Source organism: Porites lutea, chromosome 3, assembly GCF_958299795.1.
Source record: "Porites lutea chromosome 3, jaPorLute2.1, whole genome shotgun sequence".
NCBI lineage: Eukaryota > Metazoa > Cnidaria > Anthozoa > Scleractinia > Poritidae > Porites > Porites lutea.
Genome location: NC_133203.1, coordinates 22,062,202 through 22,088,552, shown reverse-complemented (window position 1 = coordinate 22,088,552; position 26,351 = coordinate 22,062,202). Strand labels below are relative to the sequence as shown.

The window sequence follows — 26,351 nt, the reverse complement described above, 5'->3', positions numbered from 1 at the left end:
AAGTAAGAGTTTCAAGACTTGTGTCAAGGTATGTGATCTTATTATAAACAGATCATAATCTCATTCACCTTAGAAAAAGTGTCAGGCTATGTAAATTGCACTTAAAGGTACATTCCTCGATGTGTACCTTAGAGCAATGGTTGTTCCCTTAGAAAAAGAACATAACAAATGCCCAGGGGGGTACTTAAGGAATTTCTTGGTGGGGATGTGCCGCTTGGACCCTGGAACCCTTAACCTATACCAGGGCTAGTTCAGCTGAATTTTGCCACCCTCTACTAGAGTAAACTCCCCAAGTCCCCCCTATCCTAGAGTAGCTGTTTTCCAAAAACTACTCAGGTCACTAGCACAGTCTAGCCAAAACAAAACCTTATACCACAATCCTTAGTCTAGATAAAATCTTCAACTAACTGATCAGTTTCCTGGAAAATGATGCCCTATTCTAGACCCAAATGCTCTGATTTATATACCCTATCCTAGACTAAACTGTTTGAAAACATATCCATTACAGCGGCACATACCCATATAGCCCACATATGGCAGAACCCCCCGGGAACAAATGAAAGGCCCTCAGAAAAGGGGTGATAATGTATTCATAACCTCAAACAAAGTGATCACTATTACGACTGTTATTAAATGTAGTAACTAATTCCTTTAATATCAGTTAAATCAAATTTTCCAAAGTCTAATTTTTAGACTAACCTCTTGTTTTCAAATTTAAATCTTTGATAACAGAGTCATGTCAACTCACATAACACAAGCTAACAATGACATTTAAGTTAAGTCTTGCTTGAGAAATTTAAAACCGTAAATTGATAACAAAGTCATTCCAACTCAGATAACAACCTCACAGTTAAAATTAATCGCATAGCATGTCACATGCTACAAATCACGGCTTTTCATTGGTCGTCTGGAGTCAAAGAAAGTATGTCAATGATGAAGGCGTTTTCGGGCAGTTGGTAAGTCATTAGGGAACTCAAGCACCAGATGTTTTCTAGGGGGGCGACGGCAACCGGAAGTCAAATTTATTTCTGGTCCATGTTTCCCACCGACGTGGTCAGCCGTCGCGACTCTGCGCCGACTTTGTTTTGCTTATTTTGACGTCGCCTGTAAAACATGAGTTTCGCCTCTATGATTTTCGTGCTTTTATATGATTTATCTCCCGAATTTTTTTCCTATTGATACTTGAGCTGTTATTTTATAGTTGAGGAACTTGCATGAACGGTTGTCATGTATTTATTGTCATTGTTTAAACAATTTAGACTCTGCCGTGAAGATGGCTACCAGTAAACAACCTGCAATGGAATGGACAGATGAGCATGACATTCTTTTGCGTGAAATGATTGCTAGTGAATTGTTCCAGTTCAAGAAAGACAGTCCAGACCGTGGTAAATTGTTATTTGCTGCGGTTCTAAGAATAGCAGCAAATTATTGTTTTCACGGTTCCAGCTTATTGACAGCTGTCACGGATACTCATGTATAAAGGGGCGGGATTTTACTGAGGTGATCATTCTAAGCTGACATCGCTGCCTGAGTTTCGTTTGTCAATGCTTTTTTCGCTTTTCTTGATTTTTATCGCCGTAATCTTTTTGGATTCGAAGCTCAGCAGTCACATTTCTCTTCGGTGCTTTACACCGAACATGGATCCTACAATCCAAGCGGAACTGGAACGGCAACAATCAACAATGCTGGAAAAACTATCGTCCATCATGGACAACAAGTTGGAATCTATGAAGAGACAGCTTGAGGAGTCTTCAAACACACAAATGAGCGAACTAAAGAAAATACGCCTCACTGAACCTCGCATTTTTAAGAAGAAAGGACACGAACAACAGTATAAGCATAACGAACAAGTGAAGTCTGCGGTGAACGAGGCCAAGGACGCCGTTGTGGCGGGAAAGAACGAGGCATGCATTGCCAAGCTTAACGAAGGTATTGAACTTATCGATCAACGCCAAAAGCTAACTCTCATAGCAGACAAATCCGACTACGGCTGGAAAACTGTTGGGGAATACCTTGATAACGAGCTCACCGACGATGATCAGGACGCCAAGAAAATGAAGAAAGCAGAAAAAGAAGCTCAACGGAAAATAGCCGAATCTTGCGCCGCAAAAGCCACGAAGGCTCGCCCCTGGTTCAGGAATCCTAGATCACCGGGAAACACAATTGCAAACTCATCGCCGTCATCCAGCCCTTTCTCTCTATCCGCAGGAAACTATTCTCCCCGTTTTTCTTCTTCCACGGGAGGTCCAAGAGGCATAGGCTCATTTCCATTTCCAAGTGGCACGGCTCCAAAACGCGGCACATGCTTTAGTTGCGGTAAACCAGGTCATTGTCGGAATGAATGTCCTCTGTTGGCGGTTGCCGGAGTACAAGAAGGAAAGAAGTTAAGTGCTAATTTTTATGATCTATATGATGTAGAACCCGTGTCAGGGAATTCTGAATTTTCAGAGTTTTTCGATGATCCCATAGATTCATGTATTTTTACAACACCCGCGAAGGGAGATTTTTTCGAGCTGGAATGTGGTAAAGAAAGTGTTCGCGGGAGGTTAAAATCTCATTTTTCAGCATGGGAGCAAATAGGGTCCCCTAGCTCGGTACTGAGTGTTATTACAGAGGGTTACAAATTACCACTGCTTACTATTCCTGAGTCATGCATTTTGGCGAATAACAAATCCGCCATAGATAATGCTTGTTTTGTCACCAAGGCTCTAGAGGATCTTATAGCTGCCAATTGTATTTCATTTGTCCACAGTCCACCATGGGTAGTGAACCCTTTAACTGTGTCCGTGCGGGCCGAGGGGAAGAAACGCCTTGTGCTCGACTTAAGACACGTAAACCCTCATCTTTTCAAGTACAAATTCAAATGCGAAGACATCAGTACTGCTCAACAACTGTTAGGGGAAGGATATTACTTGTATACATTCGACATCAAAAGTGCTTATCATCATGTTGAAATTTTTGACAGCCATAGGACCTACCTTGGGTTCCAATGGCCATATCAGGGCAAACCAACTTATTTTGTTTTTAACGTATTACCATTTGGTATGTCTACCGCACCTTACATATTCACCAAGGTGTTGAAACCTGTAATTAATTATTGGAGAAGCGCAAGCAGGAGAATTTGCATGTTTTTGGATGACGGCCTAGGTGGCAATTCTTGGAAGGAGTCTACCTCCATGGATGCCATAGCAGTAAGAGCAGATCTCGCCAAATTAGGCTTCCTTCTTAGTGCAGACAAGTGTGTTTGGGACCCATCCCTTATTCAGACTTGGTTAGGTTATATTCTTAATATGTCTGAAAATCGCTTGTATGTAACCGACACTAGGGTGTCCAATCTCAGGGAATCCACTTTATCTGTTCTCGCCAACCCACACAAGGTTACGGCCAGATGCTTAGCCGAAGTTACAGGTCGCATAATATCTATGCACAAAGCAATTGGTTCCGCCGTGTATTTGTACACTAGGCAAATGTACCTTGCCATAGAAACTAGGGACTCTTGGGATTCTTTCATTTCCTGCTCCCCAAGGGTGATAAATGAGCTTCAGTTTTGGCACAATAATGTGAGTCAACTGAATGGTAGAGACCTTTTTGACAAAACCCAAGTCTTTGATTCTGTTGTTTATTCAGACGCTTCCCAACTTGGGTATGGAGGTTATGTCATTTCCGACAAGCAAAATTTAGTATGCCAGGGACTGGTCCCTTGATGAAAAAAGAAAGAGTTCCACCTGGCGAGAGCTCAGAGCTGTTTATTATATGTTATCATCCGTTGGACGCACCCTCACAGGACACAAAGTACAATGGTACACTGACAATCAAAATGTGACGCGCATAATCGACAGAGGCAGTACTAAACCTGACCTCCAAACATTGGCTGAAGAAATTGTAAATTTGTGCAACAATCACAGGGTTTCAGTCATCCCAGTCTGGGTCCCACGGGATAACAACCAACTTGCTGATTATCTCAGCAAACTCACCGATGTCGATGATTGGGGCATACATTCAGATATCTTTCAGTGGCTTAACACTTTGTGGGGTCCTTTCACAGTTGATAGGTTTGTCACATGGTACAACACTAAATGCATAAAGTTCAATTCCCGCTTCTGGAACCCAGGGTCTGAAGGCGTTGATGCCTTTATTCAAAATTGGCAGGGAGAAAACAATTGGGTGGTACCCCCTCCGAGCCAAATAATCAGGGCATGGCGTCACTTTGAGTTGTGCAAAGCTAAGGGAGTACTCATAATACCCCTTTGGAAAGGGGCTTCGTTCTGGCCCTGCATTTGCCCAGATGGCACCCATCTTTCTAAGTGCGTGATTGACTGGGTTGGAGTACCTGAATTCCATTTAGCTGCTACGACTAAGGGCAGGTCTTACAATTCTTTGTTTCATGGTGAAAAGCTGGAGTTTAAACTTATAGCATTGCATGTTAATTGGCAGTCTGTGGGCAAAGGCCACAGTGATAGGGGATTTTGTTTGTCAGCGAAAGGTTTGTGTGAACACTGTACCAAAGGTTAAGCTAATATTGATGTATATACATAGTATTTCCGCAGGTACTCGTACAGCAATAAGCCCACAGGTGGCTCTTCCTTGCTCACAGGTGGCTTTCTCTTGCCCACAGGTGGCATTTTCTTGCCCACAGGTGGCAATTAAAGAACATACAATTTTATGTTACCCCTCTTCATAGGAAAGGTACCACTTGTTTACAGGTGGCATTGAAGTTAGGAGTCCATGGATGACATCACACCAAGTTGAGAGATGATACATTATATACTAATATGCTGTAAACTATCGGTAGCGCTATCTTAAACATCACTGTAATACTGGTTAATCGCTTATAGTTTTACACAAATATGTAATGCTATATCACATCACGCACAGTCTATTTTCTTTCTTACAGGTCTAAATATTTTCAGCCAAGGTCCATGGAAAGAAATTCAAGACCGTTTAAAATCCAGTCATGGAGAAGTTACTTCTGTTGAACTATTTAAAGGGTTGCAGCAAACAGCCCTTTCATCCAAAGCCTGTGGAACAGTAGTTAATTATACAAGTTCTTTAAATCGTTGGGTTAAGTTTGCTAATACTAACAAGTTAGTTGTGTTCCCTGTCTCCGTGGTTGATGCAGCTCTGTTTTTTAGCCACTTGGCCACCTCTCAGGTATCAGCCTCTGTGATTGAATCTAGTTATTGTGCTTTAAAATGGGCTCATGATTTTGCGGGGGTTCTTAATCCTATGAGTAGCACCTTTGTCAAAAATATGGTGGAAGGGGCCAAGCGTCAAAATGCCAAACCCACTTCGAAGAAATCTCCCATTTCCAAGGAGGCCCTCACAGCATGTTGTATTAAACATGAGCATTCCGATGAATTGCCTATACATAGGGACATTTCTATGGCTTTACTGTTATTTGCGGGGTTCTTCCGTTTCAGTGAACTAGCAAACCTTACTATCGGTGACATTAGCATAATCGACACTCATTTAACCATCAAAGGGTCCCATAGTAAGACTGATCAATATCTTAAGGGGAATGAAGTGGTGATCAGTAGATCCGGTAAGGTTACCTGTCCTGTGTCAAATCTAGAAAGGTACTTAAAATTAACAGGCATCAGTACATCCAAGGTTTCAGATTTTTTGTTCAAACCTATAGTCAAAGTTAGATCCAGATATAAAGTTATAGACAAAGTAAAACCTCTCAGTTATACCCGCGCAAGGGAATCCCTAGTTAAGCTGTTGGGCGAATTTGTGCCCAATACGGCCAACATAAGCCTACACTCATTCAGATCAGGCGGAGCTACTACAGCAGCCAACGCACAAGTCTTAGACAGATGCTGGAAACGCTACGGTAGATGGCATTCAGAGACCGCCAAGGACGGTTATGTAGAAGATTCTCTTGATAATCGCTTACTAGTTACCAAATCTCTGGGAATTTGATTTTAGTTACATTTTCACTCCCGTTCTTTGTATTTCTATCCAGTGCAGCAGTCAGTTTTCCTATTTAACATGGAATGATTTCATTGTTTTCACTGTTCACCGTTTCAACAATAGGGAATAGGGAAAACTTGTTATTTGCTGCGGTTCTAAGAATAGCAACAAATTATTGTTTTCACGGTTCCAGCTTATTGACAGCTGTCACGGATACTCATGTATAAAGGGACGGGATTTTACTGAGGTGATCATTCTAAGCTGACATCGCTGCCTGAGTTTCGTTTGTCAATGCTTTTTTCTTTTTGTGTCATTTGAATTTATTGCCGTTGGTGGTTGATGTACTCATAATTCTGTATTCTAGTTCAACCTCTCTCCCTCAAGGTTCATGTTAAGTGTCTGGCTCTGCTTTCGGGAGGGTTCAGGTTTCCTCCTTAGTGAGGGGGGTTTTCCTGACGGGCAGCAGACACGATATCATCTTTATTATTGATCAAAGAACTTAACTCGGAACTTGTTACATTTTTTTTTTTGTTTTTTTTACTTCACTGCCTTTGCAGTACCTAAGTGTTTGTGTTTGTATGAATAAACGGGGACTGATGTTCGCATTATGCTGGGCTTCTATCCAGTGCAGCAGTCAGTTTTCCTATTTAACATGGAATGATTTCATTGTTTTCACTGTTCACCGTTTCAACAATAGGGAATAGGGAAAACGTCTGGGAATCAATCCATGAGAGATTGAACAAACTGTATAATCCACAATTTATGATAAAAGAAAAAAGGGGCGTCAGAGACCGATGGAATCTGCTTCAGACCAAGTTTAATGCACTCAGTGAGAAGAGCTTTAAGCTAGTGGTATCGATTGTGAGTTGTCCAAAAAGGATGCACTTATAGAGGAGCTAGGTGAGAAGGAAGATAGCTTTTCCACTAAAGGAAAAGAAAAAGTCAGACGATAAAGAGGCAGCTGAAGAAAGCAGAAAGAAAGCCATGGAACGCATGGCCTCGAAAAAAAATCAAGTGAACCAGCTGGAGACAGCACTAAAAAGAGCCAGAGACGCGGAGGCGATGCTTTTGAATTCTTGAAAGAAAAAGCAGAAAATGAGTATTCTGTTTGCCGGCAGGAGCTGGAGCCGCAAAGATTGATTATTTATTCACTGCATTTCCTAAATGTGGACACTTTACTTAACTCTCCAGTTTGGAATCATATACTGTTCATTCTATCCCGTACATAAAAAAGTGGGCCCTTGTTAGACCCTGGACCATTTCATGATTCCATTTTCGCTGATACCACACAAATCAAGCAGATTCAGATTCAAGTGCCTTTCTAGTAAGTTTTAATTTAAATGATTATCTCTCCATTTTCATATATATATATATATGTGTGTAAATACGTGTAATAAATATTTAGTCAGTAAAAATAATTCTTACAATGCATCTCTATTTTCTATATCTGATACTAAAACTTTTTCAATTCAATTAAATAATCCTTTTAGAATAGACCACTTCCGAGTTCCAAAAACCGTCACTTTCAAAATGAGTCTAGGTGCACAACCTTTCTTGTGAAAATGAGTTTTATTTACATGAGAATGAAAAATGATTTCCCTACCAAAGGCTAAGCACCTACTCTCGTTTTTAAACAGTGGCCTAGGGGAGCTTGGAAATGGCCTATTGAGAAAATTTAACCTTTTTTCTCCTTGAAATGATTAAATTACCATAATAGTTATATAATAATTAATTAAATAACATTGTAATGGCATCTATTTTAAAATTAATATTGTGCATTTCCATTCCAAAATAACTCTAAGAAGTAGTTGAAAGTAAAATCATTAAATAATGTAATAAGGTCTTACTTAGTTAAGCCTGCATAAAATCACATTAGGATATCTAGTGATAATTTGTATCGAATAGCACATTTGCATGATGACGTCACGCAAGCACTGCATGCTGGTATTTGTAGTCAAACTCCCGGGACACTCCCGGGAGATTTAAAAACAATGGCGGCAAACAAGGCGTTCAAAGATGTTAAAAGGTCAAAGAACAAAACTTTACCAACAATTTTAACGGAAGACGACGTTCCTGGGGCATCTTTAAAGGGACGGAAACCTGAACGGTTAAAAAACGATGAGTTGAAACGTTGGTTGAGGTGCCGAGGGACGAGTGTTTCTGGCACTTGCATGCAACTACTTGAAAGTTAACTGTGACATTTGTGCATTGTTTTGGCATCCATGCTGGGTTATTTTTATTTTATTTGCCAATATTTAATTTTTAGGGTTAAAGATTATATTTCTAGTGGACTACACATGAAGGTAACTGATCCTGATGGGGGAATTCACTCCATTGGAAAAAAACAATTTGAAGGTACTGGCAATGAACGTGATGACAAGGTTGTTGAGTGGCCCAAAGAAGGCTGGACCTTAAGCCTAGGAAAAGCACCGAGTTTCAACACAGTTTTATATTTTCGTATCTGTCTGGAGGGAGAAACAGCGAGGAAAAAAGACGAGGGGCGTTTAAAAGCAAACAAGAAGGGTAGGCTTTGTTTAAGGCTTCCCATGTCTTGGATGTAAAAATTAACAGCTCTCATGATGATTTCTGCTTTTTTGATGCAAGAGTAAAGGCTTCTATGACCAGAAACAAGATGTATAGAACAAAAGTTAGACAAAACAAAACAGGTGAAGTTGTTTCTGCTCAATACACTTGTAAAGCTGGCGCTAATGGATATTGTAAACATGTTGGGGCCTTATTATATGCCATGCTTGACTTCTCTGAAAGTGGCCTTGAGCAGATTCCTCCAAACACTTCTTGCACAGAAAGGCCTCAGCAGTGGCATAAACCAACCCAACAAACCTCAAACATTCCAGTTTTTTTCAAAGATAAACTGATGATAAAGCATGATTGTGATGCTGACAAAAGAAAGAAGACTGAATAAAGGACTGACAGGAAAAACGAGAAAGAGGCATATTCATCATGTCCCTCCTTTGCTCTGCAGGTTACAAGAAAACAGATTAAGGACCTCTACAATGAATTAAAAAACTTATCTAAGGAGTCAAATGCAGTAATTCTCAATGTGTTGCAAGGCAATGATTGGCAGCCTGTTGCTGTGAAAACAACAGAAGATAAGTTTGCTAAACACACTATTCTTGTTGATCATGATTATTATCTACCTGGTAAACATGAAAGAAATGACACTCAGACAGAGGTAGAAGCTTCTAAATGTGAATTAGATCATCTTTTCAAGAAAGCCTCAGTACATTGTTTTGGGAAAAATCAGTGTGAGCCACTAGACATCAACTTTCTACCAGACTTAATCATTTCCCATTCTGTAGCAATTTCTAACTTACCTGAACAACAGACTGAAACTAGCATGATTGTAGAAACTGAAACTGATGAAGCTATGATTTCTGATTTTCAAAGCAATGGTAACTTTACCATACCCAATCCCACAGTGCTACCCAGATGACTTGGATTTAGCTGATGAGAACTTTATAGCATTTTGTAAAGAGTGCATGAAAACCATCAAAATAACTGAAGATGGTATCAACACTGTTGAGGAAAAAACAAGAGGGCAATCTAGCAACTCAGATTGGTTTCAATACAGATGTGGAAAACTAACTGCATCGAAATTTGGTGAAATCAGTAACAGAAGAGTAACTACACCGCCTGATAGGCTTGTGAGGGATGTGGTTCAGTACAACTGCACGCCAAATATACCATATCAGTGTCAAGTAGGGTTGCAAATGGAACCAGTCATCATAGGTAAATGCATTCAAAATCAAGAAAACAATGGTCATGAGGGCATCACTGTGAAAGATAAAGGCCTTGTTATTGGTAAGTATAATCCTGTGCTGGCTGCAGGTGTTGATGGTGAAGTCAGTGATCCAACAAATAAATATCATCCAATTGGACACCTTGAGGAAAAATATAAGTTATTCCCATCCAAGTTAAAGAAACGAGTGGATACAAAGCAAACTTCATTACCTAAAGTTCTTGCAAAGCACACCAAGAATTTCTGCTTGGAGATTACAGAATCAGGAATCAGACTCAAACAAAAACATTCATGCTATAAACAAGTTCAGGGGGGTATGGCAATAACTAGAAAGCCATGGTGTGATTTGGTTGTGTACACTTATTTCATGAATCATGAGGATATACACATTGAAAGAATTTTCTTTGATCCCACATTCTGGCAAGCACCAAGAAAAAGCTTCTTGACTTTTATCTCTAGGCTATGGTTCCTGAGCTACTAACTGTATGTGTGGAGAAGAGTCCCTATGTACCCAAACATCTTTTCCAATAACTGACTGAAAATAATCACCCCAGGAAATAGTGTCTATAGGTTTAAGAACTATTCAAAGAGTTGATTAGGTTCAATGCCATCGGTTTGTTAACTTGACATTACGTTTATTCACCCATCTAGTATTGCAAGAATGTTGTGAGTTGACAGGTGATTTTTTAAAAGTAGCAATTTTTAACAGTTCGTCACATCTTGTAAACAACTACCGAGCAGAATAACCAGCCTCTACAGTTAAGTAGGTGATGGTTATGATGGCAACTGGCCACTTCTGACAAACCTGTAATATTTTAAGTACCTTCACCTGTTGCATGAAAATTATTTATCTGGAAGATCTATATGTAAGAAAAACAAGTTATACCACGATGGTCTATGGGATGAGTACAAATTGTATCGTAATAAATTATCACTGTTAACTCGTTTAAGTAAAAGGAATTACTACAACTCCTTTTTCGAACTAAATCTTAATAATATGAAGGCAACCTGGGAAGGGATTAATAACCTAATATCTACCTCCAAGAAGAAAGTAAACCAAATTTCTATTATTAAAAAACCTGATGGTAGTCGTTCAACTGACCCTAGTGAAATCTCAAATGTGCTTAATAAGCATTTTGCTAGTGTTGGACATAACTTTGCTTCCAAACTACCACCTTCTAAGCACTCATTTAATGAATATCTCACTAACAACCGTTTGCCAAACTCTTTTAACTTTGAACCCATTATTCACAATGATGTCAGTGCCCAAATTCAGGCCTTGCCCCTCTACAAGTCTTATGGCATGTTCTCGTCCTGTTAAAATCCTAAAAGGCTGCAAACAGATTATTAGCCAGCCACTTGCTAAAGGTAAACATCCCAGCAAACTAAAACTTGCCAAGATTGTGCCAGTTTATAAAGATGATGATGAGTCCTGTGCAAGCAATTACAGGCCTATTTCTCTTTGGTCTATATTCAATAGAATATTTGAAAAACTAATGTATCAAAGACTCAGTAAATTTATCATTAAGCACAATATATTGAAAAACTCCCAAAATGGCTTTAGGAGTGGTCACAATACTCAACATGCAATTCTGGATATTGTTAATACAATTCAGAGTACTATGAATAGTGGTAAATTCACCTGTGGACTCTTTATAGATCTGAAAAAAGCCTTTGATACTGTTGATCACTATATTCTTCTTCAAAAACTTGATTTTTATGGCATAAGAGGTATTGCTAATGATTGGTTCCGATCTTACTAACCTATAGGAAACAAACCACTGTAAATGGCTCTTATATTTCCAACAGTGAAACAACTTTGTTTGGTGTTCCACAGGGCTCTGTGCTGGGCCTACTTTTATTCTTATTGTATGTGAATGACATTGCAAATTCTTCAAAGCATCATTCATTTTATTTATCTGCTGACGATACAAGCATTATTTATGCAAACAAGAACCTCCATAATCTTGAACAGATAGTTAATTCTGAACTAAATAATGTCAGTGACTGGCTTTTAGCCAATAAGCTAACCCTTAATTTCAAAAAATCTAATTATGTGCTTTTCCGTCCTCGGCAGAAATGTTTAACATATAATCCCTCCATCAAAGCTTATGATCCAGCTATAAATGCATTGAGTACCTTAGAAAAGAAAGATTTTGTCAAATACCTTGGTGTTCTGATTGATTATGAACTTTCCTGGAAAAACCATATTAATCTAATCTGCTTAAAGATAAGTAGAACCGTGGGAATTCTAGCAAAGCTTAGACATAGTATTCCATTACGTCCCCTCTTAAATATCTATCAAGCCCTTATCAACCCCTATCTTTATTATGGCATCTGTGCTTGGGGCTCTGCACCTAAAACTTATATAAATAAGATACTCTTAATTCAAAAACGAGCCCTACACCTGATTTACTTTACGGATTATAAGCAACATGCTGTACCATTTTTCTTAAAATCAAAAGTCTTTCCCCTATCCTTTATTTACTTTGATTGTCTTTGTAGTATCATGTGGGACGTTGCTAACAATTCTGCACCTGAAAATATCAAGAGAGCCTTTACTAGGATTTCTGAGGTGCACTCATATCCTACCCGATCTTCTCTCAATGATGATTTCTATACCGAACACTCAAGGCTTGAAAAATGCGTAGTTCTTTTCTAAGAGTTGGACCAAAAATTTGGAATTCTTTACCCTCAGATATGAGAAACATACCAAAATCTACCATTCGGAAAAAGATAAGGAATAAGCTCTTTGAAATTTTATCTAAATCTGATGACTATCTTGAAATCACTGAAATCATGCATCAACTTAAATTTAACTAGCTCAGGAACACAACTAGATTTATATTCTCTGTGTATATCATAATGCAAATTAAATTAGCTTAATACATACTATAGTTTTTATTTTGCGACAGCTGGTACTGTTTGTAAAATAGTTCTTTTTTTCTTTTCTTTCTTTAAATTTGTGTGTCTCTTCCCCCGCCTCGATTAGGCTCTCCTATACGCGGGTGGAAGCTATCGTGTAATTGTAAATTGAAAGTGAATGAATAAAGTTGAAGTTGAAAGTTGAAGTTGAAGATGTCCATTTGCATTAAGTTTCAATATTTCCTCTTCTACTACCGTGAAATTACAAATACCATATTTCCTTAATTAACCCTTTAAACCCTGGCATCAGTATGCATATTCTCCACACTGTTTTCATGCATTTCCTATGCTACCAATAAGACTTTTTTAAAGAAATGTCAAAATCTTTTCTATTTGGTGCTTATTTCCCTTTTTCGCACAACATGTCTACTTTATCAAACACTTATTGGGTAAATCCTGTACACCAATACTATGTACCTTGTATTTCTCACAAATTCAAGAACTTATTTAAAAAGATGACGATGTTGACAAAAGTTGGAAAGTTTGCTGTTTACTGGCTTATTTCAAGGGGCCACTGGTAGTATAATCAAGGCCCCTTGAAATTAGCTAGTAAACAGCAAACTTTCCAAATTTGTCAACATCTTCAGCCATAGAATTTGGCAATATCTGTTTAAGAATGTTAAAGTTTTTCACGCTTTCAACAGCCCGTTCCACGTGTATGCAAACTGATGCAATCTCCCTGGTTTCATCTTCCTCTTCAGGATTTAGCTGGTCTTTAATTCCCATGAAGGGTGGAATATTAACGTAAACTTTCTTTGGGGCTAATAGGTCTTAGATTTTAAAACCACGATCTGCCATTACTGCAACACTCTCTTCAAGAAGATGTAGAATGCCACAGTGCTCAACAATAACTTTGTCACTACAATGACCTCCATACAAATCTGACACAAAGGTTAAAGCACCATTAGGTGCTATTGCAACAAGGCCTTTGGCTGTATTGTGGGAGTTATATGAGGAGTAAGTTTCAGATTGTGCACAGAAACATGAGGGCTTTTCAATGAATAATTCAGTACAGTCAAGGATGACCCTTGTGAGTGGGTATTTCTGCCGAAAAACTTTGGGCATTGTTTCTTCAGCTGTTCTTCTTGTAGCCCAAACAGGAAGTTGAATTAACCTTGAAAAAAGTAAGTCGAGCCAGGTAGCAAAAATCCTTGATACCCCTGATACACTAATATTATAGTTATCAGCCAGTACTTTCTCTGGTATATTAACCCTCAATCTACACAATGTCAGAAAAAGCTTGTCATCAGGCTCTAAGAAGCGCTTTTGTCCCTTCTCTTCTATATCAGGTAATTGTACCTTAGCATAATCAGAGCCCCAGTAATTTAGACGATAACAAATACCATGGGAATTTAGGAAATTGAATAATGCTACAAACTGACCAAAGGTCAGGCCAGTGTAGAAGATCATATCCTTTTCTGATTCTTTAAAACGCTTTAAACCAAATTTAAGGATTGAGAAAATTCAACTTTGTACACATAATTTTGACAATGAGTGCCCTTGATGATCTGCAGTACCCAGTCCCCTCAGATTTTAAGGACTCCTTTCATCCATTATGCAGCGCAGCCCGACGAACCAACTTTGCTGATGGTCACATGGAAACGACCAATTCTTTGACTTGGATGGGGGCCTTGAATGGTGTGTTACAACCAAATTGCAATGCATGAACGGATCTCAGTGTGATTAACCTCCCAAGTCGGTATCACTGCTGTTGCTTTGATAGTGATGAGATAGTCCAGTTGCAGAGTACATACATCGTATCCATATTTGGATCTTACCACAGCCTTTCTCAACTCTACGTACAAGAAGTATTCGTCTCTGTGTGTAGGCAAGGAGCGCTTTGGCTCTGGTACTGAAAGCCGCCTTTATAAGCATGCAAGGGTGATGGCGTCATGGGTTGGCGATGAAGGCGAAATTTCGTTAGGAATTAGCAGGCCGGGCCGAGTGAACTATTTTTTAGAACATTCGTTATTGATAAGAATGGACATTGTTTTGTTTGTGTGCAGTGGTTTAAAGAGTATCCCAACAATTCGCTATTTAAGAACCCACTGTCTGTTTACTATGCTAAGGTATTTAAACTTCCCGGTCCTACAACATTCATCCCTGTTCAAAGAATTCAGTCCCGATTTGTCGCTATTAACAGGAAGGTATACCAACGTTGATATTGTAATCGTGTGTCCTCTTCTCCCGAGGACCTTAATTTAGAACTCCGATATAGTATGCTTGTTGTAACTTAAAATTTTTACATGTACCTACATGTCGAAAAACATTGTCGAAAATTTATTTATCATACACATTTTGCAGTTTGTTATAGAATGAATACTACAGATGTGTATTTCATGTACTGTTCATCGAAGTGTCACTGGCTTTAACATTGGGCTAAAGCTAGTGGAGGTTTCTTTGTTTTGCTGGGCAAATCTCAGCTTTGGGTATACGCTTCAAATAGTCTTAAAATTTCCCAAATAAAAATAGTGTATCTCTGTGAATGACCACTACCATGACCACGACTTAGTTTTCCATCCCGGCTTTTGTTTACTTCACCAAATGGTTCCTAAGTACGCTTGAGCGTGCCAAATCTTGTCGAAGTAAAAGACGACTGTCATTTAGACCTATGATTGGCTCCACAAAGAGAAATTAAAATGCCCCATCTTACTTCAGTGAAATCATTTATTTGTTCACAATGCTAAGAAATATACACTCCAAGAACGTCTAAACTAGCAGGATACTTAAAACACTTTGTATCTATTTACATTCCGTCTTTTGCCACTGGCCTGTTTTAGTCAGATAGACAGCCTTAAGACTGTCTAAGAAGTCACACCAGAACATCATTAAGAGCGTTTTAAAAATAGTGTTGTTGCCGAGAAATCCTTGGCAGCACATCACCTCCTTAAAATTAAAGCTACCAAATTTCCGTAGAAAATTGTCTGCAGAAACGTGATTGATATGGCCTTCTACATTTCAGCCAAAGGAAACGCTGCGGAAACGCTGTGGAAACGTGAAATGTCGACCTTATTTTGCTCTTACGCGTTTCCCATCAAAACCGCCGTCCAGAAATGCGATGGAAACTTGAACTATCAGGTTTCCGCAAGATTTCCGAAATACAGAAACGCCTTATTTCACCCTGTGTTGATTTTCATTCATTGGTGACAAGTGTTCAACATGATTTTCCTTTATTATAATAAGCAAGTGTCCATTACATCAGGAAATACTGTATGTATGCTTACTTCTATTGGTTATAAATAAATCCATTCAATGTATGTGGTTTATCTGAAGTAGTCTTTTAAGGAAGGAGGGTTCAGCCCAAAAAAATTCTGCGGTGCTGTTTCCATATAAACATGTTATTGCATTGTGAAGGAGTGCGCAGACTAGATACATTTTCCCAACACTGCTCATGCCGATTTTCAAATTTTTCTTAAAATATAAAAATTGGAAATCATTAATAATATTGCCAAACAGCCACCCAACAGTAACTCTGACAGAGCTCATCTCAGCATTGTATGCTTCCATCATTGGAGTTAAAATGCCATTACGATATGGTGCTTGCAGGTGAACTCGTAAAGGATATGCAGGGTCCCCAAACACACACATGGGCTCACCTGTTGGAGAAAATGCATTTTGCTTAAGCTTATGGAGGCAGTTGGAGTCCACCAGCATACTAGCATCATGCCTTGTACCAAATGTTTCTTTGTGAGACAGGTTGACTTAGTATTTAACAATAATAATAATGATAATAATAATAATAACAATATTAATACAAGATTAATATCAGAGACGGATTGGTAATGACTTAATTCAAAACTCTTGACTGACTGCAAAAGTTAGTGACTGCATCTGAGCTGCAAGAAATGTATTTGTAAAATCGTTATTGACACAGTGATTGCTATTTTTATTATTTATACTATTCTTAATATTATATAGTGCTTAATTCTTACTCCAAATATTTCTGTAAATTATGTACATATTTTTGACAATTGAATAATATTATCTTTACATAATAATATTGACTGTTCTAATAATAATGATGATATTTATAGAGGGAGCCCAACTCGCCAAGGCGGTTTTCAGTTGGGCCCTCGTGCATTAATTAACTAATTAATTAATTATTGCAATAAAAGTAAAATATGTTTGCAAGTAAAAAATTTAAAATCTTAAAATCGATTATCAAAAAAATATCAAGGTTTAAAATTAGCTGAGATCTTTTAAAATAGTTTTTCTCACACACCACTCGTAGCCATGCCAAGCCGACCGCCGCAGCCTGACTGTAATTTACCAGGAATTTGTAGTTTGTAATGTACCAGGAAATTGTATAACGAACACAGAGAACTCAACAATATTTTACTTCAAGTCTGTAAGCACATGGCAAGAAGAACCTACTGTGCATGTATGAAGCGCATAAGGATTCATGGGATATGACAAATGGCCCCTCTTAAAGCAAAGGAAAGAAAAACTAAAACCTGATAATAATACAAAGTAACGTACTGATAGGGGCAAGTCTCAAAGTCACGAACACTTAAGTTTACTAAGGACTAGTAGAACCACTAAGGCGGTTTACGCTCTCAGAGAGGGTATCTCCTTTCTGGTTGCTCAGGCGCTGATGCTTGAAGTCCTGAATCTTACACAGAAGAGTCCTGAGGTGAAGAAAAAGCATCAGCCATGCTATCCAAGGCTGGAGTGTCAAGTACAGGTGTAGCCTCTTTAGGCTGTGAAAGGGTTGGTGTTGTAACAGGCCTTTCCCTCACTACTGGGGTCAACCCTTCAGTTTGCTCAGGTAGCTGCAGCGCACGAACTCTGACCCTAGTGTGGAAGGTATGAATCGTGGATGTAATTGTTCTTGATGTCGTTTCCAGATAATAGGGACCTTAAGCAGCTTCGTCGAGGACGAAAACGAGAACGAAATTATGACGTGGCATGCTCTAGGACACTGGGATGAGAACATCGTTTTCGGCGCGAAAATTGAAAGTTAAGCACCCGCGTCTTGTACAAAGATGAAGACGTCAACAAGTGAGGCTCAACAAGTGGTGGTTTTAGTTATGTCGTCGTTTAAAGACATCAGGGATTTTGTTTTTGTTGGATATGCCCGCGACATGTTTGATGACGAAGAATTCTGCCTTCTCTATGACTTTTATCAGTCGAAGAATCTGGATTTTCCTTACAACTCGTACGCATCGTTCGATTTGGGGGAAATGGATCCTGCTGAGTGTTATACCGAGTTTCGAGTCGAGAAATGGCACATTCCCTTGCTGGCAGACAGGCTACAGATTCCCCCAACATTCCAGTGCCCACAGCGTTCCGTTTGCGATGGCATAGAAGGGCTATGTATGCTACTGAAGCGACTGGCTTACCCCTGTCGATACAGTGATATGGTGCACAGATTTGCAAGGCCAGTTCCGGTCTTAAGCATGATAACAAATACTGTTTTCGATTATGTCTATGACAGGCATGGCCACAGACTAACTCAGTGGAACAATCAAGTTATGGACCCCAACCATTTACAGCAATATGCAGACGTAATTTCAGCTAAAGGCTCTCCCTTGGAAAACTGTTTTGCTTTTGTCGATGGCACGGTTTGACCAATAAGTCGCCCAGGACAGCACCAGAGGGCTGTATACAATGGACACAAGAGAGTCCATGCATTAAAATTTCAATCTGCTGCTCTACCGAATGGGTTAATAGGAAACCTATATGGCCCAATAGGTAATAATAATTATAATAATGTATGGAATTATTTATGCATGGTAGTCACTTCAGTTTAAAATTGTTAATTAAAAATAACCCTGAAAAATAAATAGAAAGATGAAGAAAATAAAAAAACTTAAGATGGCAAAAAATTCAAAAGCCGGTTCCTGAAAGGTGGAACAACACTATCCAGGGATAAAACTGTCTTATTCCAGTCATAACTTTGTCCTGGGATAAAGTTATGACTGGAATAAGGCAGACTTATCCCTGGAATAGAGTTATTCCACCTTTCAGGAACCGACCCCTGAAAAAAAGGTCAAAAAGGGTAAAAATCAGGAATCAAATACTGAAAAAGTTCCATCAAGTGGAGGTGATTGATCTCTTCAGAGATATAATTTTGCAGATTAGAATACTGAATGAATTCTTTTGCAAAGAACTTAAATTTCCATCAGGTTCTCTACTGAGGATTTGCATTTGCCGTGATGACGGTCGGTCGGGTTTGAACGGCCTTCCGTCCAAAACGGCGCAAAAATGGGTATTACACGAGAAGAGATTAAGAATCTTTTAAAAGAAGCAATAGAACCCTTAGAACGGAAGTTAGACAATCTGAACAACGGGTTTCAGGAGTTAAAACATTTAGTTGACTTCGTAAATGGGAAATACGATGATGTACTTGCACAGTTGAAACAAGCTAATGAGAAGATTCAAAGACAGGGAACGAGCCTGAAGCAGATGCAGAAAGACCTAGACGATGCAAAAAAGCAGGCTCAAGACGCAATGAATGGCTTTGAAAACCTGGCGGAATATCTAAGGAGAGACTGCCTTGAAATTTCGGGCGTCCCGCCGAGTGAGAGTTACATGTGTAATCAGCTTGTAATGGCGGTTGGGCAAGCTATCGGCGTACAAGTGAAGGAGGCAGATATATCGACCTCTCACCCGTTGCCAACTTTTAAAGAAGATGCACCACCAAAGATAATAGTCAAGTTCACGAGAAGGGATATGAAGAATAGCTTCTATACGAACCGAAGGAAGCTTATTGACAAGAAAGCTAGTGACCTCCCCGATCTTGGTATCACTGCCGAAAGCAAAGTATACATATCCGAATCCCTGACCAGGTACAAGAAAGAGCTGTTCGGCGAAGTTAACAAGCTGAGGAAAAAGATCAGATGGAAACATATCTGGACTCAGAACAGCCGAATCTATGTTAAAGAATCAGATAAGTCGAACGTAGTGGTAATTGATTCATACGAAGCCCTTGATAAATTTAAGAGCAGCCTTCCCCCACGTTCAAACCAGTCTTGAATTGGAATCGCTCCTATAAGATAAGTAGTGTAGCTGGTGTATTACTTTTATTATGTTGTTACTCTTTACTAAGTATTTATTACCAAAATTTTCCATAGCTTATAATAGTGCACTATCATAATAACTCCGTTACCAGTATTAGAATAATACCAAATTACTCTTTTCCTTTTCAAGATTTGGAAAATGATGAATTCCTAAAAACCATAGGCTCGTGGGTTTATAACTCGGAAGATCGACTTTCTGGAAAAGTAGACTTATACAGGGATATAGTTGTTTCACCAGACAAAAATGACCCATTTAAGTGCGCTAATGATAATTACATTGAATCTCACTATTATTCAGTTAAAAAGTCTGGCAAAATATTTGATGACGCTTTTAAACAAAAAGGGTTTTCGATATTCCACTGTAATATTCGTAGTTTGGGAAAAAACAAATCCTTGCTGCATGATATTCTAAGCACAGTTAAGACAACGCCAGATATCATCGCAATATCAGAGAGTAAAATTAATGAAAATACGAGTGCAAATTTGAATATTCCTGGTTATGCTTTTGTGAAAACTAACTCAAAAACGCAGGCAGGAGGTGTTGGTCTGTATTTATCTAATAACTTGGAATTTTCACGAAGGAGTGACTTAGATATCTCGGATGATGGAATAGAGTCATGCTGGATAGAGCTGGCACGTACTGCACAAAAAAATATTATAATAGGCTGTGTCTATAGACACCCTAAAGGAAACCGAGACCTATTTCATAGTATTTTGAAAAAACAATTAGAACAACTTAATACCAAGGGACACGAGGTGTTGGTCCTTGGGGACCTCAACGAGAATCTATTGCAATATAATGAAGATAAACAAACGTCAGAGTACCTAGACATGCTTCTTAGCTTAGGATTTATGCCAATTATTACCAAACCAACCAGAATAACGGACCATACGGCCACACTTATCGATCATATATACACGAATACGCCCGAAAAGCTGATTAAATCTGGACTCTGCCTTGCTGATATTTCTGATCATCTACCTGTATTCTGTACAATGGCCAACACACTGCCGACAAATAATGAACCAAGGTTTTTTCGAGACTTTAGATATTTTAATGAAAATGCCTTTCACCAAGATTTACTTGCAGTTGACTTCAAAAGCTTGATATCAACTGATGTTAATGAAAGTGTAACTACTATTGTAGACAATCTGACCGCTATCACAGACCGTCATGCTCCTTTGCGCAAAGCATCAAAACGGCAACGAAAGCGTTTAGAAAGGCCTTGGATTTCGAAAGCAATCATGCACTCAATCAGACAAAGACACAAATTAGTAAAGACTAATTTATACAGTATGGACCCAGGCAAAGTAAAAGAGTATAAAGCATATAGTAATAAGTTGAATAGGATTATCCACGCAGCTAAAAAGAATTATTTTTCTAAACAATTTGAACTGAAAAAAGAAAACATAAAATGCACATGGAAATTAATTAGCAAAGTAATAAGAACAAAAAAAGAAAATACTCAACATACAATCAAGAAACTGCTGCGTGACAATAGAATTTATATAGACAAACAGAGTATTTGTGATCAATTAAACAGCCATTTTATAAATGTTGGAAATGGCCTAGCAGATAAACTACCAAAACATGACATAGACCCTTCAGTGTATTTAGATAGAACTATGACACCAAATGGTTTTATGTTCCGTGGCATTTGCCCAACTGAAGTATATGACAAAATAATGAGTTTGAAAGTAGACAAGTCGGCATTAGATATTCCAAGAAGATGCATAAAATATGCAGCAAACCATATATATGAGGCATTAAGTGTGGTTTTCAATCAATCTCTATTGCAAGGAACATTTCCGGAAAATTTTAAAGTTTCAAAAGTCACACCAATAGATAAAGGGGGTGAGGAGATGGATCCTTTTAATTATCGACCTATCTCTACACTCTCTGCACTAACCCAAATTTTCGAAAAAATCATTTGTGAACAGCTTGTTAATTACTTGGAAAAGCATAAAATCCTATACGAGTTCCAATTCGGCTTTAGAAAGGGACATTCAACCTCACAAGCCATTGAAGAAATTGCTGATAATTTACGTAATGCGATAGATAACAATTTGTATTCCTGTGGCGTGTTTTTGGACTTTTCCAAGGCGTTTGATACGGTGAACCACACAATTTTACTTAAGAAAATGGAACGCTACGGGATACGCGGCGTGCCTCTCCAACTTTTTGCAAGCTATCTCACAAATAGACAGCAATATGTACAGATGGGAGATACAATTTCGTCAAAGCAAACAATGATGTGCGGTATTCCACAAGGGAGTTCCCTAGGCCCGGTATTATTTTTAATCTACATAAACGATTTACCAAACTGTTCAAATGCTCTAACATTTAGAATATTTGCAGACGATACAAACGTTTTTGCCTCAGCCCGCAACCTGAAAGATCTTGAGGAAATAGTTAACTCTGAACTTAAAAAAGTGAAAATATGGTGTGATGTAAATAGATTGTCAATTAATTTCACTAAAACAAACTTCATGATCATTAAATCGTCAAAGAAAAAAGATGACCAAGTAAGTATCAAGATTGAAAGTGCAGACGGTACAATAAATGTGCTGCAAAGGAAGCAAAAAATAAAGTATCTAGGTGTCTTGCTTGATGAAACGATGTCTTTCAATCACCATATCTCATACATCTGTACAAGAATTGCGCGAAACAATGGTATTATATCTAAGCTGAGACATTATCTAACTCTTCTACAAATGAAACAAATCTACTATAGCTTAATATACCCATATATCTCTTATGCAATATTAGCATGGGGGAGTGCATACAAAACACATATTGATAAGATACAAGTTAAGCAAAACCATTCTGCTAGGCTTATTTTCTTTGCCACCACGTATGGTGAACACACAGAAAGTGCACTTCCCCTACTAAATTTATTAGACGTTCTTACGGTACATAATGTTTATCGATTTCAGATTCTAAAATTCACGTACCTCTGGCATAAAGGCCTCCTGCCAAAGCTGTTCTCAAACTATTTTCAATATGCCAGTAATGTCCACAAATACAATACCAGATATGCATCGAAACAGAATCTTTACGTAAAAAAAGTGCGAACTAATACGGGGAAACAAACAATTGGATATGCTGCATGTACCATCTGGGACAAAATTCCCATAACTCTTAAAGAACTAAACACATACCAATTCCAAAAACAACTGAAACCTTATTTGCTGTCAGAACAACATAGTTAACATAACTTAAGCATATACACTTTCTTTCTTAATACATTGTATTTTAAAACTGCTTCTTTAGAAATAAATTCTATCTCAATTCTCTAAAACTTTAAATTCTGGAGAACTGGCTAGAAAATCTTAGGATTATTTCAGCTCCAGGCCTTATTAAGTACAAATAAATATATATTTTTTTCTCTTTCACGTGAGTATGTAATTAATTAAGTACAAGGTGAATAAAGGTATTGTTGTTGCATCACAAGGTCACAACCATTGTCCACGCATCTAATTGTTTTCTAAACCTTTCATTTTCAGAAGGTAGAAGACATGATGCAGCTATGTTAGCCGAATCAGGCTTGCTGCAAGATCTCCAGCACCATGCAGTTTCCCCCCATGGCCACCTAATGTGCTTATATGGTGATCCAGCTTACCCGCACAGAGTGCAACTCCAACAACCATTCAGAAATGCTGTTTTAACACCCCAGATGCAAGAGTACAATGCCAGAATGAGTTCTGTGAGGGAATCCGTTGAATGGCTATTTGGGGACATAGTGAACTACTTTAAATTCATAGACTTCAAAAAAAATCTTAAAATAGGCTTGAGTAGTATTGGCAAAATGTATATTGTCTGTGCAATTCTGAGAAATGCACTTACATGCCTGTATGGAAATGAAACTTCCAAGTTTTTTGAATTAGACCCACCCTCACTTCACGATTATTTTGCCTGAATGTCACAAATGTACAGAAGCCAGTCAGACTAAACAACTTTAATAATGTTTTTTTACAGCGTCACAACATGATGTGACGTAACTAACACAAGTATATAGGCAACAGCAGGCCATTAGCATTTTGTTTACATTAAATAGGAAAGTACCTAATGTCAGAAGTACATTGTAACAAAAACTACCAAACAAATTGTAAATAAACAATGCCTTACAAAGTGATATAATTATGAAGGCTTTTGAATGACAACAAGTTGGGACAAGGAAAAAACCCTTGTCACCTTTACTTCTTAACAACTTTTTCTAGGAGAGCCAACATAGCTTGTGTTTGCTGTGTTTGCTGGCTTACAAACATGGCCTGCAAATTCTGAAGTTGCTGCTGTTGCTGTCTCATCATAGCAGTCATTGCTTCTTGCTCACTCCTTCTTAAATTTAGTTCTTCTTGTTTCATTTGGTGGTCCCTCTCAGATTTGTTCTCCAGAAATTCAAGCATCTCATGTGAGCTGCGCCTTGTTTTTTTCTTCTTTGAAGAAGTTTCTCCCACATCACTTTCCCTGGTTTTAGTCTGAGACATCCTTTCCATTGCCAGTCTTCTAATGTTGTCAGCACTTGCCTTGTCTTGCTCTGCTTTTCTCTTTTTGGTATCTCCAGACTCAATCTCAGCTCTAGCAGCTTTCTCTTTCTCCAAAATTTCTTCCAATAACAAGTCAATTTCTGTTGGTGTAACTTCTATCCCTCAAGCTTTCTCCTCCTCTCTTAACTGCTCTGCTTTTCTGGTTGTCAGAAGTGTGTAGCGATCACGTACGGATCTAGTTGTAACTCTAAACTTTGGAGCTTGGATGCTATTTAAACTGGAGGCAATCTACTCCCAGGCTTTTGCTCTTTCAACACTTCTAACTTTGTGGGCGTATGGCTCAGTAACCAAAAGCTCTCTACAAAACAAGATGTCATGGTCCTTTGTCCAGACAAAGTTGGTTCTATGAAAAACGACACAAGCCAAAAATTACTTTGACAGCTTCAGTGGTAGATCCATTATTTTTAGACCATTACTACAAAGGATTTACCAGGAATGGAAAAAAATTAAAGGGGGGTGATTCCTATAAGGATATACTGGGAAATTCAAGGTAAATGAGGGTGGCCAGCAAACAAATTCACACACTCTGAATCAACTCTGGAGATTTTGCCAAAAATTCCTTCCATGATCTTTCTATTGAAAATATATTTTTTAGCATCCTGTTTATCACTTAATTACTTATTATTTTGTGTAATATTGTTGAATTTGTCTATCCTCTACCCCCACCCCTCTACCTATGACACACCTCTAGCGTCTCCCCAAGCTTTACTGATGCTTTGATATTCCCAGTTTTTTATCATTTTCACTCTTTTTTACCCCCTTGCTCACACAAACCCTCCCAACAGGGAAAACAGGTGTACAAAATAAGGTTACATGTACATCTGAGAAGGGTGATGGGAAGAATAAAGTAATTCAGGTGAATTAAGGCTTACAAATAAACAGACTCCTCAATAGTGGTGTCTGTGACAGAGTATTTTAACAGGGTTCAAAAGTTTAGAGATGGAGAAACACTCACTATTAGGCAGGTACTTTTTAAGTTTATCGAAGGCTGAGGTTTCAATTATATTACTATACCAATATAATTTGTACCTTAGAACTAATGTCAATCTTATGCTGTAGTAATATTGTAGACTAATATTTATGTTTATTTATTACTGATACCCTCCAAGATTAGCTAATGCTACACGCGGGTTGTGTAAATTGTATTTCATATATCCGGTGGAAATAAATAAAAAGTAAAAGGTATGAAACACTTCTTTTCGCTAAAAAGGTTCGCTTTTATATCGTGATCAAAAGAAGCCGAACGAAGTGTGATTTGCGATGTGCGGATCTGGTGATTTCTGGTAAGAATGAGACAAATGAGGGCTCAGTTGAATGAGGGATAATATTCCATATCTAGCTAAATTCTAAAGCACAGCTTTGTCAAAAGACCAAAACAACTTGAGCTTACGTGTTTTTTCCCGCGCTTGCTGGTTGCTGTACGTCTATTGCATTCATCTACAAGTGTCAAATAAACAACATTTTAGAGAATTATCAAAACCTTGAACAAAATATACAAAGAATATTGCTTGAGAATTAGTTCCTTGTTCGGAAGAATGAGAAAGATCATCACTTAACGGCAAAATGAAAGATACTTTACTTACGTTCTCACCACAACAAAAAACACTGACACTTGCCGTCCTCGACAACGCCACAAAAACGAAAACGAAATTTCAGACATGCGCACTCCGAAGAAAAGGTGAAATATGACTTCCGGTCGTTCTCGTCTTCGTCCGCGACGAAGCTGCTTAAGGTCTCTAATGTCTTCGACCTGAACCTCAAAATTCCGGGGACTGACTGTTCAAACAATGGTTCCTGGAATCCATTTGGCTCCTTTGCCAAAATTACGCACAAAAACTGCTTGGTTTGGTGTAAACTGGGGTTTGTTATCAAGGTTGTCTTGAAAAACCTTAACTTCCTATTTAGAACTTTTGGCTCTCAGTGCACTGAATCTAACTCTAGGCTGTCTGTTCATAAGAAATTCTGAGGGTGATTTCCCTAACGTGGTGGGTGTAGCCCTGTAAGTCAACAAAAACCTGTCCAATTTTGTTTGCACAGACTCGCCTGTATCTCCAATCTTGCCCAGTTTATCCTTAAATTCACCCACATAGCGCTCGGCTAACCCATTTGTAGCAGAATGTCCTGGAGCAGTGAGAGTATGAAGGATGTCGTTCTCCCTTAGAAATTTCTGGAATTCATCATTC

The 26,351-nt window shown here is 38.4% G+C and overlaps 1 protein-coding gene and 2 pseudogenes across 1 annotated transcript; 2 read left to right on the top strand and 1 right to left on the bottom strand.

Moving 5' to 3' along the window:
* The first annotated feature begins 1,273 nt into the window (after positions 1–1,273).
* Positions 1,274–7,142, top strand: LOC140931939 (uncharacterized; annotated as a pseudogene).
* A 6,227-nt stretch (positions 7,143–13,369) lies between these two features.
* LOC140931938 (uncharacterized) lies at positions 13,370–14,008 on the bottom strand. Its single transcript, XM_073381624.1, has one exon. The coding sequence runs from the start codon at positions 14,006–14,008 to the stop codon at positions 13,370–13,372; it is 639 nt and encodes a 212-aa protein (XP_073237725.1).
* Positions 14,009–17,628: 3,620 nt separating this feature from the next.
* On the top strand, positions 17,629–23,799 carry LOC140930699 (uncharacterized; annotated as a pseudogene).
* Positions 23,800–26,351: the final 2,552 nt, after the last annotated feature.

What these genes read in the sequence shown, in the direction of transcription:
- LOC140931938 (XM_073381624.1), bottom strand. Translation starts at nt 14,008, where the DNA reads ATGATCTTCTACACTGGCCTGACCTTTGGTCAGTTTGTAGCATTATTC.